This window comes from Saccostrea cucullata, unplaced genomic scaffold, assembly GCF_032062105.1.
Source record: "Saccostrea cucullata isolate Sc308-1 unplaced genomic scaffold, CSIRO_AGI_Scuc_v1 ctg811, whole genome shotgun sequence".
NCBI lineage: Eukaryota > Metazoa > Mollusca > Bivalvia > Ostreida > Ostreidae > Saccostrea > Saccostrea cuccullata.
Genome location: NW_026922183.1, coordinates 165,487 through 183,243, shown reverse-complemented (window position 1 = coordinate 183,243; position 17,757 = coordinate 165,487). Strand labels below are relative to the sequence as shown.

Below are 17,757 nucleotides of genomic sequence, written 5' to 3'. Positions count from 1 at the left end.
AGTCTAAAGCAAAGACCGCGTTATGTATATTACACAATTATACTTTCTCTATTCAAACGGGATTTGTTGTACGTATTTATCTTAAAATGACGTGTACATATGTACATATATATATATATATATATATATATATATATATATATATATATATATATATATATTTTGAAAAATATGGTTAAATGTTAATTCATTAAAAGACTGTCTTAGCAGGCTACAGAATATTACAAGATTTGGCCCTTAGCAGACTTATTTATCCCAGCTGATATGCAGGACCACAGTTATCGTGACGTAGCTAATAAGTGTCTTTGAATGTTCGATAAATTTCGCACACGTAATGATGTGTGTTTGCCGGATCCTCGTCATCACATGGAAAATCTTTTTTATTGGAGGCAGCTAAGTGGGTCTCTTCCGGCTGATTCGTTTGCATGAAGATTTTACAGTCAAAGTCGAAGATAGATCCATCGTGGAATGTCCATTCCCCCTTCTTTCGATCTGTTTCCTCTCCCTGAAGCCACACTTTAAAAGGATACTTGGAGGGGGGAAGTTGTACTGAAAGATGTCAAAATAATTGGATTTGATTATCATTCAATGAATACAGCTTCTTCAATTGATGAATACATTTTAAAGGGAATTAATTTAACTCGTTTTACTTATAACTTGTAGAGTATTTGTCAAAATTATGAGCGAAATATCCTCATTACCTCATTAGACGCCTACAAATTCATATGGATTTTTTTTTGTTTTTTTTTTCATATTCTTTTATATACAGATTAAATACATGACATGTGTTAATAATTTCTTCATTTAAAAAAAAAATATAGGCTATACATACACATATGCCTTTGAAAAATTTTGAACTTGTCCCTTGAGTCAAGTTTAATGAGATCTCCCCCCTCTTTTACACAGCTGCTCACAGCCTCGGTGTGGTTTACAAATAATGGTACAAACTTCAAACAAATCTCAAAGTAGGAGTAGTTATAAGCCGTATATCCAGGAGGACAGTGGGCTGAAATGAAAATGAAACGTGACTTTATCTTTAGATTCGTTAATTGATTGAAAAAAAAAAATACATTGTACATTTCGACCATGTGTGTAAAACTCTGTCACGTAAAATATCTGCACTCCGTAGAATTGAAAAATATCTGCCTGTTGAAACACGTAAATTGTTTTATAATGCGTACATCATGCCTACCATTGATTACTGCCTAACAATTTGGGAAAATACGTCCAGATCAAATCTTGAAAGTGCGAAAGCCCAGAAGGCTCATTCGAGATTCGAGTTTCCAAAAACGAGATTCGAAATTCGAGATTCAAAATTCAAAATTCGAGATTCGAAATTCGAGTTTCGAGATTCAAGATCCAAACGAACCAATCAAAAGCGGGTTCAACATTTGATTATTTCCCCTTATTATGTTTTTACTATCAAGAAAAAATTCAATATAATTATATCTAATGGGTCATTTCATTAAATTACAATGCAAGAAAAAGTGTTATATATATATTGGAAAGAAATTTAAATAATTAATGGATTTTTGATCCGCAAAAAATATTTCAATTTATATTATAGATTCTTAAATACTAAATAGATTACATATATCAGGAGTATATAATTATATTTTTGTACTACGACTAATTTGACGACAAATTACCGGCCGGCCAGGAGCTGGTCGGTTTTGTGATGTGAAAGTTTGAAGTCGCTGTGCGTTTCTGCGGAGTTTAAAGAATTTAAATAAAAATAATTTAACATTAATATAATAATCTTTTAAAAAGACGGTCTAAAGGTTAAAGAAGAACGCACAATAAACATAAAATTAAAAATTCTTAAGAAGAATGAGGTAAATATTTCATCCAATACTGATTTAGAAATTTAGACATGTTTGAGGTGTGTGTTGGGCGTAGTCTAAAGCAAAGACCGCGTTATGTATATTACACAATTATACTTTCTCTATTCAAACGGGATTTGTTGTACGTATTTATTTTAAAATGACGTGTACATATGTACATATATATACATTTTGAAAAATATGGTTAAATGTTAATTCATTAAAAGACTATCTTAGCAGGCTACAGAATATTACAAGATTTGGCCCTTAGCAGACGAGGATAATGCACGTTTTACAATGTGCCAGAATTTTCCAGCTACAACTCAAAGAGAAGAAATGTAGTGGCGGATCTAGAGGGAGTTTAGTTCTTTCCTCTAACAGAGAGCAATTTTAGGATACCAACATATTTGTTGCATTTTTATTAAAGTAAACTACACTGCATATCTAGTTGTAGATTACATTAAATTTTAGTTTTAAACTTTTAATGTAAATGCCATACAGGCCCACGGTTCAAAAGTTGTTGACGCAGAGTACCAGGGTTAATACTGAACATGCATTATATAATTAAGAAAACATTACAATGTCGAGCACAAGCTTTTAATATCATAAGGATATATATTAAAAGATAGATGTAAGATATTTTAAAAACAGATCACCATAGTCTTTAGTTGCTTCATAAAAGGAACTTTAATTGGTTTGCGACCGATTTTTGACGCTTGCGTCAATATATGTTTCTTGTCTTAATTTTTAGAAAAACACAGGAACGTGTGGACAAGACCCCCCCACCCCCACCTTGATATTGAACTCCAGGGCTTAATTCTTTGTTATGTGTAGCTTTACAATGCGAAAAAATCGCTCACGTAAAACCCCCAGAATAACCAAAACCAAAAAAAATTAAAAAAAAAACAAAACAAAACAAAACACTATTTATTACCCCTTTAAAAGAAAGAATGCTGTTTACGGAGAAAATGTGGGGTTATGACGTGATGCAGAGTCAGTCCGATAGCATGGACGAAGACAGAAATACATTGTATAAATTATGTAGAGACAGTGTGAATCGACATTTAAAGTTAAAACAAAATAAATGCATTTAATTAATACCAGTGGGGGTACAACGTAAACAGACTGGAGTGACATATCCTTCTCTTATAACGTATAGTGGGTATTGGGGGGGGGGTGTTGAGTGATTATTCTGGGGATTTTACCATTTTTTGTTATTGTACACATGATGAATAAGTTAAATACATATAACTTGTGAAGAAAATGTCCAATAAGCCCTAAGGTTGAATATCGAGGCGGGAGGGGGGGAGAGGTGGAACCGTCCATAAGTACCTGTTGTTTTCCTTGCAGAGGAAATGCACAAAATTTAAGTTTAGTAGACAATTCAAAAATATACATACTCCTGATATGTGAAATCTATTTAATATTTAAGAATCTGTAATATGAATAAAATTTTTATTTTGCTGATCAAAATTCCATTAATTATTTAATTTTCCTTCTAATATTATATATAACACTTTTTCTTGTATTGTAATTTAATGAAATGACCCATTTGATATAATTATATTGAACTATTTCTTGATAATAAAAACATAATAAAGGGAAGTAATCAAATGTTGAACCCGCTTTTGGTTGGTTCGTTTGGATCTTGAATCTCGAAACTCGAATTTTGAATCTCGAATTTCGAATTTTGAATCTCGAATTTCGAATCTCGTATTTGGAAACTCGAATCTCGAATGAGCCTTCTGGGCTTTCGTATGAAAGAGTTCATAAACTTCAAAAGCGTGCTGCAAGGTATATTTTAGATGCTCTCCCTGATGCACCCTTAAGGCCCCTTTTTGATAAACCTGATTGGCGTACTGTTTATGAACAGCTTACTATAAATAAATATGTATTGTTTTATAAATCTGTCTTTAATTATTGTGTGTGCCAATTCATAAATGTAAACTTGTTGAAAATTCATTCCAGTACTCTGGCGCCATATTATAGAATGCTTTACCGGTGCAAATAAAAATGTCAACAAATCTTAATGCTTTCAAGAGACAAGTAAAACATTATGTAAAACACCGTCAGAATAATTTGTGATTCATGTTTAATTGTATTTGTATATTTATGTTATATTTATAATATGTCTGTATGTGTATAACTATGTATCTTTAAATTGTTAATTGTCAGAAGACCCTGGGGATGAATAGTGCTTGCACTAATCAGGTTACCTTCTTTAAATAAAATATTATTATTATTATTATTATTATTATTATTATTATTATTATTATTATTATTATTATTATCATTATTACATTGATTGATTGATTGGTTCAAGGATTGATGGATGAAATTATGGATTCATTTATTAATGGAGTGTTTGATTGATTGTCAATTTATTGTTTGATGGATGGAATAATTGATTGTTTGATGGACGAGTGGATGGATTAATTGATTGTTTGATGGACGAGTGGATGGATTAATTGATTGTTTGATTGACGGGTGGATGGATTAATTGATTGTTTGATGGACGGGTGGATGGATTAATTGATTGTTTGATGGACGGGTGGATGGATTAATTGATTGTTTGATGGACGGGTGGATGGATTAATTGATTGTTTGATGGACGAGTGGATGGATTAATTGATTGTTTGATTGACAGGTGGATGGATTAATCGATTGTTTGCTTATTTGAATATTTAACTGATTGGTTTATTTTCATAATAGGTTGATTATAATATATAAGTGCTCCAATTGCCACCAAAATAAATTCTGGCTATTCTTAATGACAAATAACTCCTCCCCTATGTCAGTTATAGCGAAAAACAAAATCGTCGGTAATAAGAAGTAGGTCAACACATAGAGAATCGGACTTAACAGTGATGATATAGGGGGAAAATCATTTAAGGTAGCACATAATAAATGGTCCATTTTCTCCTCAAAGTTAATTTTAAGTATAGTATGTCATAATGAGGACAATTTAACTGACAGTTTCAAATATTTTGATTATTTAACAAAATTTGAAAAAAAAAAATACAGAGGACGATGTTTAATTATTTGACTGTTTTTTGACCTTGAGATTGAAATAATAATTTTCAGTTTTTTAGACCAAGTTTTTTTTTTAAATAGAAAATCAGTTAAAGAGGTTCTATTGATGTTTTATACTGCATTAAAGAATAATAAGATAATATATTTTAATTGATATAAAAAATCAATTTTCAATGTTCTACGTTATTAATATATTGAATTATTTGTAATAAGGATATACCTTCAAAAATTCTAATTTAGACAACTAAATGAAATAAGGTTAATCATTTATGTCATTTAGAACATTATGTGTTGAAGGCTGTTTCAAACATAATGAAATAATAGAGAAAATTATCATAAAAAACAAACTCTCAGTATATCAGTATAAGAAAAAAACCAAATGGTTAGCATATTTCTATTTAAAAGTATAAAATGTTTTATCTGTTTATTAATAATTACAATACACTGATGAAAACACTTTTAACATTTAGATAATTTGAAATACACTATGAAAACTTCAAAGCATTTTATTGTTAAGTAACATATGTCAAGTCATATTATGAGTTCTTTAGATGAAATATGTGAGGATAACAGTGTTGAAGCTCAGAGGACCAGAAAACATTCATAAATTGGAGCAGAGAAAACATGAAAATCTAAAAGATCGGGGATGGGAGCAGGTACCATGGAAAAGTGAGCATCCACAGGCGACCGGTCACACCCGCCGTGTGCTCTCTGACATGATCGGGAAATAACCGGAAAATCAGTGTGTAATTATAAATAATTGAATAACAATTAGAATGAAAAACGTTAGAATACTATATATTTGTAAAAATATGTATAAATGATTTTGTATGGAAGATAAGTTTACGTTATGTGTACGATATCATTCAGAATTGGATAGTATCTTTTCTCCAGATTAAGAACAAATGAATATATTTTAAGTACATCTTAATGAAAAAAATGTATTCTATTAACATAAATCTTTGACATTTCTTTTTATGATGTTTTTTTTTTCAAATAGAAAATATAACCAAATAGCAGATTTATATAAAAATGTTTAAACAGATGAAACACTCACGAGGCATGAACGATCTCCACTTTTGATTATGAGAGATATTGCTAGGAAAATCTACACAACATAAACATGATAAACAGTTCTTCTCGTCCCCATTATAGCTGAACATATAAATATGCTTTTTGGTTGATAAACAATCATAAAGGCAATGCGAAATACTTGGAGGTTTGTTCCTCTGCAGGCAAGTAGAAGTTGGTTGAATGTTTACTTGAATCGCATTCCAACGCTCACAGCTATTTTGAAAATATTCTCCATTTGTTTTCACGAGAAGAAGATCCGAAAATATTAATAGCAGTCTAATTATGAAAAATTGACAATTAAGTTTCATTGTTGTTGTCTGAATTGTAAAACATCATCTGCAAAGCTCGAGATGAGAAAAGCGTTCGCTGTTTATATGTCAGATTTGAACCAATCACAAGCTGAATTTCTTTTGCACACGTGACCTTCTTACTTAATATTTATTTCATATATATAGCTTTGATATTATGATGTAAATGGGTTTTTTCACTGCTACAACTGTGTAACTTTTGCATAGTACAAGGACAATTGCCAAGTATGAAAGTGCCCACTCTACAGAAAAGTTTATTGCAAAAAAGCTGTGGGGTGTTTGTTTTTTTCATATATCATAATCACATGATGGTCTTTGACTTTTCTACTTTTATATTAAGTTGTATTTAAAGTTAATTAAGGGACCAGGCAACATTTATCACACTGATGAGATCTTTACAAACTGGAATGGAGCGATGAGTTTTTTCAACGACGACAACCACGGGGCAAAAATATTTTTTAAAGTATTAAATACCCATCATGGGACAAAAACTGTTTTCCCAATACTCAGTTACATTTATTAAATTTAAAAATAATGTAATTTTTCCCTAAAAAATAACAAAGTGTAAAACATTTACAAAAATCTTTTAAAAAGTTATGCCTTTAAAAATTAAACAAAGGTTAACGGCAACATAAATCTTTAGGATAATGGAAAATATTATTAAGAGCCTGTCTACGAGAAAACCATGCAGATATATAGAAAAACGCTCTGATAGGCACTCTCAAGAACAAACTAATTTTTATTCTGAACTAAAAGGACACCAAATGAGAGTCAAAAATATGTTGTTTATTTTTGCATTGGTTGTTTCTATTTTTAGTAACAGCCAATAATTCATTTTGGTCAATATTCAAGGGAAAATGCAAAAAAGTTGGTGAAAAAATGACAATTTCAATAGTTAAAAGTAAGAAAGAAAAAAACAAGTATTATTTAGAGTACGAGTTTCCTACTGTATCGGAGATACAGGGCGGGGCTTGAGGCGAGAGCGATAGCTCGAGCCGGGCCCCGCCCTGTATCTCCGATACAATAGGAAACGAGTACTCTAAATGACTTGTGACATGACCTTTCTTATGACCTCACTAATTTACATGAGTATTTGGGTACTTATCACTCAACCAATCAGATGATTTTGCAGAAAGCTGATTTAGTATCCCATTTTAAGCATTCGCAACTGAAATGCCGAGTGAGGTGGACGTGCAGGTATTTATCAATTTAAAATAATTATTTAGGGGATGCATAATATAATTTGTTTTCCAAAAAAATTAAATTTAAATTTAATTACATAGTGCTTTTTTCTCTATTCAGCTTTTGCTGACATTTTTTTTTAATTTAAGCCTCGTCTTAATTAATGCAAAAGATTTTAATATATAAGAATCGTGCAGGAGTATTTTTGAAACAAAAATTCTTCGGGGAGAACGTAATCTGAGAGAAATGTCCGACAATGTCCTCCTCCGGTCGTCATATACAAAACTGAAATAAACAGATGAAAGGAAGGGGGCCCATCCATATTTAACTTCATATTTTTAATAAAATGTAGTATAACCAAAGGGAATGCGAGAAATCACTGGTGCCCCCCATCCCACCCTCCTTGATTTTTTTCTTTTTCGCTTTCGTAAATGATTTTTGGTAAACATGTATAAATACGCTTTTTAATTTATCAACATTTAACGATATCAAGCACATGGTGTCTTGGTTGGATATAAATCTAACCCCACAAATTACGATTTTCCACTGATTGTTTTCTTTTTGAGGGGGGGGGGGGGTGTTCAAAGTAGTCATTTGTGAACTGCCCCACCCCCTCTTTTCTTAAATTTTTAAATTGAATCCGATACTATTAAATTTACGTTGTAAAATTTTATTCTTAATTCACCTCAAATTTTGAGTGAATACTAACAGTGCTACATGTATCATGCTAATTGAACGATTTTGTGTCTGTATATACAGATACAGCTTTCTGTCATGGTTAAAAATAAACCGTACTGTATCGTTGATATTTTGCAGATACAGTACAGTTTCTGCTCATTTGCATAAGAAACGCCCACAAAAAGTGTTCTGTATCGCAGTTACAGTATGCTTGACTTCAAAGGAAAACTCGCCGGGTCATGTCACAATATATAAATAAAAGGGCTATGTTTTCTCATAGAATTAAGTCGTAAAATTAAGTTGGAATCATTTTTTTTTTGTAAAATCCCTATATAGAAGGCTGTCACGAGGGCACAAATATTGGCATGGTGCCAAGAAATGATAATGGTTCATTTTTTGTTAATATTCAGGGATACATTTCTTAGAAAGTAACGCTTCTTTTTTCAGAATTTTGTGCATTTAAGAATCTTTAGGATATTATCCAAACAATATGTAAAATCCACCTTTGGACTCTCAAGGACAGAAAAGTTATATCGTAATGAAATTACCCCAAATTCAAATGAGGGAAAAATTCATGATTTTATAAGTTTTACTTTTAACAGTAATTTTAATGAATTTTGTGTAAAACATTTACAAATATAAACAATGAAAATTATTTTTATTTTTATAAAAGCTATAAATAATTTTTTCCCTGTTTTTCCTGTGAAAAAAAACCGTATTTTACTATTTATTTAGATTTTGTTAGAATTATCTCCCGTGTTGCGCTCTTCTGTAGAGAAGGTAGATAATGATTATGTTTACGAAGTTTATAAACAGATTTCTGTCATCTAATCGTTTTAGGCATCAATTATGTGTGATTTGAAGAAAATTGTCCCTCCTGTGAATGTAATTTGTTACGTATATACTAGTGGCTATGTTTAAAATGCATAAAACATTATGAAAACCATCGGGATCGAAGTACCACGTGTAAACATTATGGCATCCTGAGACGTTTTGTTTACCGTTTTTGTACGTCCCCAGAAAAAGATTCAAGTGCGTTAATTGTCAACGAGTCTTCGGATTATGGCTCTGATTTTGATGAATACGATTCTGACAGCATTTGGTAGCAAGACGGATGTAGTTATATGATGATACTGAATCAACAATGTTTGAATTTGAAAAAGAAACAGGTAGGTGGATCTTGGTTTATATTATCATAAAAATACATTACAAAAAAACTTTGGCATCTTGGGGGCTGCTCTCTGATTTATACCTACTTAGTTAGCTTTTTTTACCTACCTGAAGTAGCTTTATTTAGCTGCCAAATTAATTTTTTCTATAAAAATATACCTACTTAGCTAAATCTAGTGATTGTACTGGACCTGAATATATACCTAGCAAACCTGTCAAGAGAAATTTCAACATGTTCAAGGTTGGTACTTGTACATGTAGCAATAAAAATATCTGTATAAATTCAACAATATTGCAAAATAATTATAAATAGCATAAGTAGCCTTCGTGGGGTGATGAAGAGAGAATGAAAAGTTGAATAGGTCCAGGGTTTTCAAAGACTGTTTACTAATAGGGTACATTAAGAATTGGATAGGTGGGTCTTCACTGTCAATTAAATCACCATTATTGCCTTATATGTGGCTGCTTGATTATAAAGAATCTCATAATCCCATACTTTTAAAATAAAGGTAACCATGTGTTCCTTGACAAGTTACTGTTGAAAACAAAACTAATTAAATATTATAAATATAAGTCTGGGAAATTATACTTTGTAAAGAATATTTCCTTTCATTCTTACATTTCTCGTGCAATTTCAGATTATTCAAATTCATTTCCCTGGTTAGGGCTGGGCTTTACAATGGGATTTTCAGCTGTGGAGCTATAAAGAATTACTACATAGGGTTTCCAATGTAGTTTTGTGTACAGAATCCAGAAATAAGAAGAGAAAAGACAATGCAGATGCAGCATTAGAATTACCAACTACTTATCACTGCTGAGGAAATGGTAAAGATGTGTTATATTATTATACCTCTACTGTCATTACTCTGTATAAATTAATACCATAAAACTCTATTTCCCCGATAAGTGACTATTGCCCTCATCTGAAGACTACTCCCTGGAAAATCAGAGTTGCTCCCTTGGACTACTCCCTCATGAATATTTATTAGTAATTTTAACCAATCAAAGCATTCAGTGGGCAGAGTTTTCAAAGAATCTCGAGTCTGTGATGTCAGGTTATTAGCAATGTAACTATGACGTCAAAACATTTCGACATGCAGTGTCAAAATCATACTTGAATTCTAGCAAAATGAAGACAACGATAATTTTTCGAAATGTCAGTGAAAATACTTTTTTAAAAATAAATTAATTGTTTAAGGACACGATGCTTCACTTATCATACATTGTGTTAAACCGCATGCATTTGTAATTATGCCTCTACAGTTTTTTTTTTAAAAATGTTGGAATATCTGGTTAAAAAAATTTCAATCGCCTATCATTGTTTTGGTATAATAAAAAAGTTATGGGATGGGAACTCGGGAAATAACAAATTTATTGTTCCCCTTGGCAGAAAATTATTTCCTTCGGGAAATAGTTTCCTCCCTCGGGGAATCATAAATTTGCTATTTCCCTCATACCCATTTCATAACTGTATACTATAGTACATGGAAAGGAATTGCCCTGTCTATCTGTCGATTTGCCACATGCATTTTTCCCTACTCTATTACTTTACTTCAAGGATATATGAAGCTCTTGTTTTCTTCAAAGAAAGCCAGAAGAATTTGTGAAGAATCTTACCTAAATCATTTGATGACATTTTCTTCAATTGATTAATTTAAATGTATCATTATCATAAACATGACATTTATTTTAAAAATCTTAGAATATGTCTTGTATGTTTTATTTCAATTTAATTTGAAAACTGTGTTTTTTCACAGGTACCTGATTTGAGTACTACTCTTGCGTATTTGGAGACAGTCCAGTTGTTCTTTAAACCAGAAGTGGAAATTTCAGTGCTTGTTAAATTTTCTCCAGAAGTTATTGGATGATACATTGGAAGAAAATGGGATCATACTGAACAAAATAGTTTGGACACACCTTATAGATTTTGAAAGATTGAGACCTCAAGATCAACCCAAATAATATTTAATATGTATCAGGGTTCACTTGCAAGAATACACAGAAATTCAGAGTAAATTTTAAGTGTTTGTTATCTTAGAGAAGATCAAAGTTCAAGGTCAGCAGTGCTTTAGTTTTACCAAATATAAAACTGTTATAAAGACTAATTTCCTGTATACAGTTATAGCAAATAATTCAGAATATGATTTGGGGAAACCATGATTTTTTTCTTTTAAATCTTACCTTAATTTAGAACCATGATGTATACTTAAGCAAGTAGATTTTTTTCAAGCATACAAAATTTCAAGGTCATTTTAATTTTGGAAGTGAATATAACATATCAGGAAGCAGTCAAGCATTGTAATTTATTTGTTGTTGAATGTACTTAGTTATTGAGTAATATTCAAATTTTAATATGCAATGAAATTAAAAATTATAAAATAACTAATGTCCTAATTTGTTGATTTTTTAAAACTTTGTGTTCATTCATTTTGAGGTTGTTGCCATTACAATATATCTGTCAAGAAAATAGCTCTGATATTCCTTTCTGTTCAGTTTGACCCTTGACCTTTAACATTGTGACCACAAAATCTAAAGGGGTCCCCTACTTTTCAAGAAACCAATGTACTAAATTTCATGTCTCTCAAACAATGGGTCCTCACGATTTTGAATGATTGAAATCTACATACTGGTATATGGAGAATTATAACCCTTGACCTTTGACCTTGTGAACTCCAAATTAAAAGGGGTCATCTACTTATTAGTAGATACCAGTGTACTTTGTTTATTATTTATCAAGCAAGTTTTTTTTTAAGATAAGAAAGAACAAACTTGGTCTACTGATTGACAAACAGGTACTAAACAGTATGTGAATATCACCCTGCTCAAAGAAAATGTAAAATAATACAATTCTGCTACCCCCCCCCCCCAATTTAACCCCATTTAACCCCTTAAGAAATAATTATTGATTGAAAACAAAAATTTTCAATATACTGGTATTTTTCAACCACAAAATTTGAATTCTTGAAAATATTTAAATCAGCAAATAACTCCTTGCTGAAGTTCAGGGATGAGAAAAAATTTGAAAATTCACAAAAAATGTCCAACTTTAAGTAAAAAGTACAGCAAAATATTTGAGAGTCCAAAGACAGATTTTTTATATAATGTAGACAGACATGTTGTCTAATAATTGGTATGAGATTGAGTTGATTCTAAGCGTTACTTTCTGAGTTATGGGTTTTTGAAAAGTTAATATTTTTACCAGTTTTCAAAAATCTGGAAGTATGCCAGATTTGTGACCTTTTTGCACTTAAACGAGGGCACAGTTTGTGATTATGAAAAAATTTCCGAAACAAGTATATCTTGTTACTTTCAATCATATATGGATAATTTATATCATAATCAAGTAAAATGCTGAATTTTTAAATATAAAATCCTATAAAATTCCTGTTTTCACCCTGCGTAAGGACCAAGAATTCTATTTTTAGTAACAGTGTCGATTTTACCCCTTAAGTGAGACCACACTGAAAAAAAATTTGTGGCAAAATATTTCATATTATAGAAGAAATTTACACACAAAACATGAAGTTGAGCAGAGAACCTTGCTCCCATAACCTCTTGCATGGTTTTCTCGTAGACATGTTCTTAAGTGACAAGCATTGCTAACAAAGGTTATAATCATGAACAGACAAACATTTATCGGTGCTTGAAATATCTGAAACCCGAAAGACTCCCTATGACCTTAAGATTCATTAATATAACCTTCAAAGAATATTTTTTGATGTAAAATACCCTTTATGTAAAATGTTATTTTAATGATAATAAAAAAAATTAAAGTATTTTTTTTTTATTTCCAAATAAATTGAATTTCAGATTGGCTGCTTTCATTGGATTTTTATTATTGCGTAACTTTATTTGCAGTCTGTCTTACTAAACCATGTTAAGAAATATAAAGATTGACTTCGAAGTGCGATATAATTAAGCATGAAAAATAGATGAGTGCTCCTAGTTATATATTCTCTTCTGATACTTTATTACAAAAACATGACAAGATGATTCCTTTTTAATAAGAAACCTTGAAAAAACCTGATGTTTTATGTACGTCAAATTTGGTTTTATTTCAGACTTGCATTGTAGAATATCTTGATGATTGTACATGTAATGAAAATTACCTAAATTGATTTCTTCCAAAGCCAATTTTCCTAGTGTTTACTGATTTAATGTCATCAGATCTGTCAGAAAAATTATGAAATTATATATTATTTATTGATTCAAAGGTGAACTGGCCTTTGGGCTATACTTTCGTTGGGGGAATTGTGGACATTTGTGTGTTGTTGTCCCCCAAAGATTATCTTTTATGAAATTGAATGTGTTTGTTTTCTTAATGCTAAATATATATGAAAATGTTATATAAAGTTTAGGTATGTTGAATATTATATTATCTATCTATACATATAACTGTATTTTTTCAATGGTTCTACTTTATTGAACTGTGTATATCTAAATATATGTATACCAAATATTAAATGTACTGATTCTTTCTATCTGATCCAGGGAGCTCCTGACACCCCAGATGAAGATATATTTATGAGGGCCTCCAATGAGGTATTACCTCCACTTTTTTTGTTAAAATATTGTTGAAATAAAATTGAAGCATAAACAGTATTACCATACCTATCAGTGGGTTGTGTTTTGTCTGAGGTTTTGACATTAATTGTGCTAAAGACCTTTTTGCTTATAGAACAGAAAATCCCCTCTAGGTGATCAATACTAAGCGATTACAGACGATGTGTCGACCGCCGTGGGATGCTCTCTTCTCCTTGGGGTCTCCTCCCAACTTTTTACCCATTAGGCGTTAGCCATTAGGCGTTCTATGTTTAATGTATTATTCATAAATCGGTACTATTTTTAGGCCTTCAAATTTACCTTTGTAATAAACTCATATATTAGTTAAGTTGACAAATTATTTGTGATTGAAGAAATGGTAAATCATTGCTTAACTGACAAACAGTATAGGAGCTTTTATTTCACATTTGTAATAAATTTGAATTATGAATAAAAAAAAGCATTGCAAAATAATTTAATGTAGATATAACAATGTAAACAAAAACAGAAACGCGAAAAGAAAATTGACATATAAAATTAAAAAAAAGAAATGTTGAGATCAAAGGATAACAAAAACTTGAAATGTCAATTGAAACAAACAATCAGGCTTAATGAATAAAAATGAACATATGCAGCTTTATAATGACCGAAAAAAAGCATATTTCTTTATTTTCTATATAAGACAGGGCTTGGTCCTATCATAAAGATAATGAAAACCAATTAATGCAATCAGTTAATAAATTTGCAATAAAAATTTAATCATATATAAGTATACGATTGCAATCCAGAAAAATGATCACGTGACTTTTTCCACAATGAAACATGGCCATATTTTTCTCTTCAATGATAATAGATTTTCTATATTTCATCTCTTTAATTCTGATATTATATACGTGATTTATTCATATCTCAGAATCATTCTGTTCATCCTAGACCTAAAAAGTATATCAACAATTATAGTTTGGACTTGTACATGTAGGTTAGTTCAATATAAATGTTCACTGGTAAGCTGTCCATAAAATGGTCATAGTTTTGCACAGAATAGGACGGTCAATATGAAAATATAGAGCGTTATCCTGTATTTTTCTTTATCATAATTTACACTTTACTTCTCCCGTCTCAAATCTAATGAAAAAAGTTATGAGTATCAATAGGTTTAACACGAGTTCTGGGAGCTGGAGTATAAGCATTCGGACTGGTTGGGTTGAAATTTTTGATTTATTTCTGCAAAAAAAATATTGTGTTTTGGTTGGCCTCTAAGAGATATTCTCTATTGTGATATGAAGATACATTCATAAAACTGCTGATGTACTGGTTCAAATTACTTTTTCTCTATATGAGTCTTGTATGCAGAAAACATGTATAAATTCGCCGCCCTTCATCGGCAACAGGTGGCATCTCCATAGGAGTAATAGATAAAAAGAGGTACTCTCCCTAGGAGTAATAGCTTAACAATAGGTACGTTGAAAAAGAAGAAAAAAAAATCAATGAAGAAGTATTCTCTATTGTAAGGTTTTAAAATCTCGTGAAAAAAATTATAAATCCCTATTTCTTTTGAAATGTACATGTAACTTCAAGGAAAGTAAAAACAGACAGTTACAAAACAATTTGAAGCTAGATCTGCATAGAAAAGAAACTGATTTTTTTAAATAATCCTTTTTCATTTATTTTTTAAGAATGTTTTGTTTATGGTTATGCAAATTGTCGATTAAAGCCTCGGGGCCAGTGCGCAGTAAATATTTACATTAATGTAATAATCTTGCTTGAAAAGGCTATCCACATCTTTAAGCTATAGCAGCTGATTCATCTTTCCTTAGTTTGGAGTTTAAAGGGGATCATTCCGTAATTTTGTAATGCAAAATTTATTTAGTGAGTTTATTTTTCGTTTTTTATATAGTTGAAAGATACACTTTCAGAAGATAGCTTGTCCTTTTTTACCGACGTACGTGATTTCCTTTGTGATATTTATTTGTAAATTATGTGTGCATCTACTCAGAAAGTACTTTTCCCTCTGCAATGCATTGTCGATTAAAGCCTCGGGGCCAGTGCGCAGTAAATCTTTACATTAATGTAATAATCTTGATTGAAAAGGCTATCCACATCTTTAAGCTATAGCAGCTGATTCATCTTTCCTTAGTTTGGAGTTTAAAGGGGATCATTCCGTAATTTTGTAATGCAAAATTTATTTAGTGAGTTTATTTTTCGTTTTTTGTATAGTTGGAAGATACACTTTCATAAGATAGCTTGTCCTTTTTTACCGACGTACGTGATTTCCTTTGTGATATTTATTTGTACAATTATGTGTGCATCTACTCAGAAAGTACTTTTCCTTCTGCAATGCATTGTCTATAATTGCACTTACATTAAAAATAAACGATCTTGTTTTTCTGGGGTTTTTTGTTAATCCATACATTTTTTTGGCAATGCTAGATTTATTTAGGGAGTTTACTTTTCGTTTTGTAGTTGATAGATAAGGTTTTCACATGTCTATCCTGTTTTACCCCCGGCGTACGCGATTTCCTGAGTGATATTTTTTTTTGCATTTTATGTGTGCATTTACTCAGAAAGTATCGTTCCATCTACAATGCCTTGTTTATAGGTGCACTTAAACGATCTGGTTTTTCTATGGGCTTTCTGTTAATATTTATTTATTTCAATCCGTACGCGGGTTTGTTAAGGCAGCACAAGGATAAGAATTCGGCGAATTAACACTTTTTTTATAATTATATAACACTAACAAGAAACATATTGACGCAAGCGTCAAAAATCGGCCGCAAACCAATTTATATAACTGTTGAAATTATTTTAGAAACTGAAATTTGCTGTTTTTTTTTTTTTAATTTCTTATATTTTTCTGTTAAAATATCCTCGTGACATGAAAAAAAAAATGCATGCGACAATGCCAATTTTCTTCATGAATAATGCATGTATAATATTACATGTATAGGCAATATGAACTGTGCATAGTCCTCTGCGTCTCTGCACTCAGTTTGGTACAACTTAACGAACTCTTGTGAGTTTGTTGTTTAAGTAGTTTTTACATAAAACGTACAAAACTAAAGTTTAAACTTAGCTATAGTTTTACCTTAATAAAAACGCAACAAATATATAATATGTGGGGCTCCTCGCTCTCTCTCTTAGAGGATGTTAACCCCCCCCCCCCCCCCCGAACTCCTTCTAGATCCACCACTACATTAACTTCTCTTTCAATCTCTTTGTTTTGGTATTGAGATGTTGCGGGAAAGTGTTTGGCACATTGTAAAACGCGCTCTATCCTAGTCTCCTGGACGAACATGTCGTAATATTCTTTGCTTTTAAGAAATCAATATTTCATCATATTTTTGAAAAACATCTAAAGGAAATGTTTAAATATACACTTCAATTCAAATAAATACAGCAGATCCTGTTTTGAAAAGAGAAAGTAAAATTGTTGATTTACAACGCGGTCTTTGTTTTAGACTATGCCTAACTCTCGTACCAATTTTCTCCGCACTTCAGTTATATCAGAGTTTGTCAATCAGGATTGGATGAAATATTTACCCAATTATTTATAAAATTTAATTTTACGATTATTGTGCTTTTCTAAACATTTAGACAATCTTTGTTTAATATTGACTCGCCAGCGATATCAATATGATGAATGTTGAATATTTTTATTTAAATTGTTAACTCCGCAGAAACGCATAGCGACTTAAAACTTTCATATCATATAACCGACCGCCTCCTGGCGGCCGGTAATAAATCGGAAAAGTCAAGGATAAACTTATACTATAATTATGCATTCTATAGACTTCAATGGGACTTGTACTACAGGAGCCACTTCACCACGACGTCACCACGTGACGTCTATTAGAAAATATGCCTTAATGAAAAAGTGAAAAGTTTAACACTATCCTGGAATAATTAGTTCCAATTTAAAGTAATAGTTATGTGAAGGCATCTCTGTA

General features: G+C 31.1%; 1 protein-coding gene and 1 long non-coding RNA gene across 2 annotated transcripts; one reads left to right on the top strand and one right to left on the bottom strand.

Moving 5' to 3' along the window:
* Positions 1-292: 292 nt before the first annotated feature.
* On the bottom strand, positions 293-5,948 carry LOC134261336 (uncharacterized). The gene is made up of 3 exons (XM_062743771.1): positions 5,914-5,948; positions 833-1,006; positions 293-549 (listed from the first exon to the last, which is right to left on the bottom strand). The coding sequence occupies exons 1-3, from the start codon at positions 5,918-5,920 to the stop codon at positions 293-295; spliced, it is 438 nt and encodes a 145-aa protein (XP_062599755.1). The 5' UTR covers positions 5,921-5,948.
* A 3,289-nt stretch (positions 5,949-9,237) lies between these two features.
* Positions 9,238-11,623, top strand: LOC134261330 (uncharacterized). Its single transcript, XR_009990796.1, has 3 exons — positions 9,238-9,267; positions 9,907-10,093; positions 11,026-11,623. It is a non-coding gene; the product is annotated as an uncharacterized LOC134261330 (long non-coding RNA).
* Positions 11,624-17,757: the final 6,134 nt, after the last annotated feature.

Coding starts and splice junctions, on each gene's coding strand:
- LOC134261336 (XM_062743771.1), bottom strand. Junction 550..832: donor AATTTTTCAAAGGCATATGT/GTATGTATAGCC, acceptor GACATCTTTCAG/TACAACTTCCCCCCTCCAAG.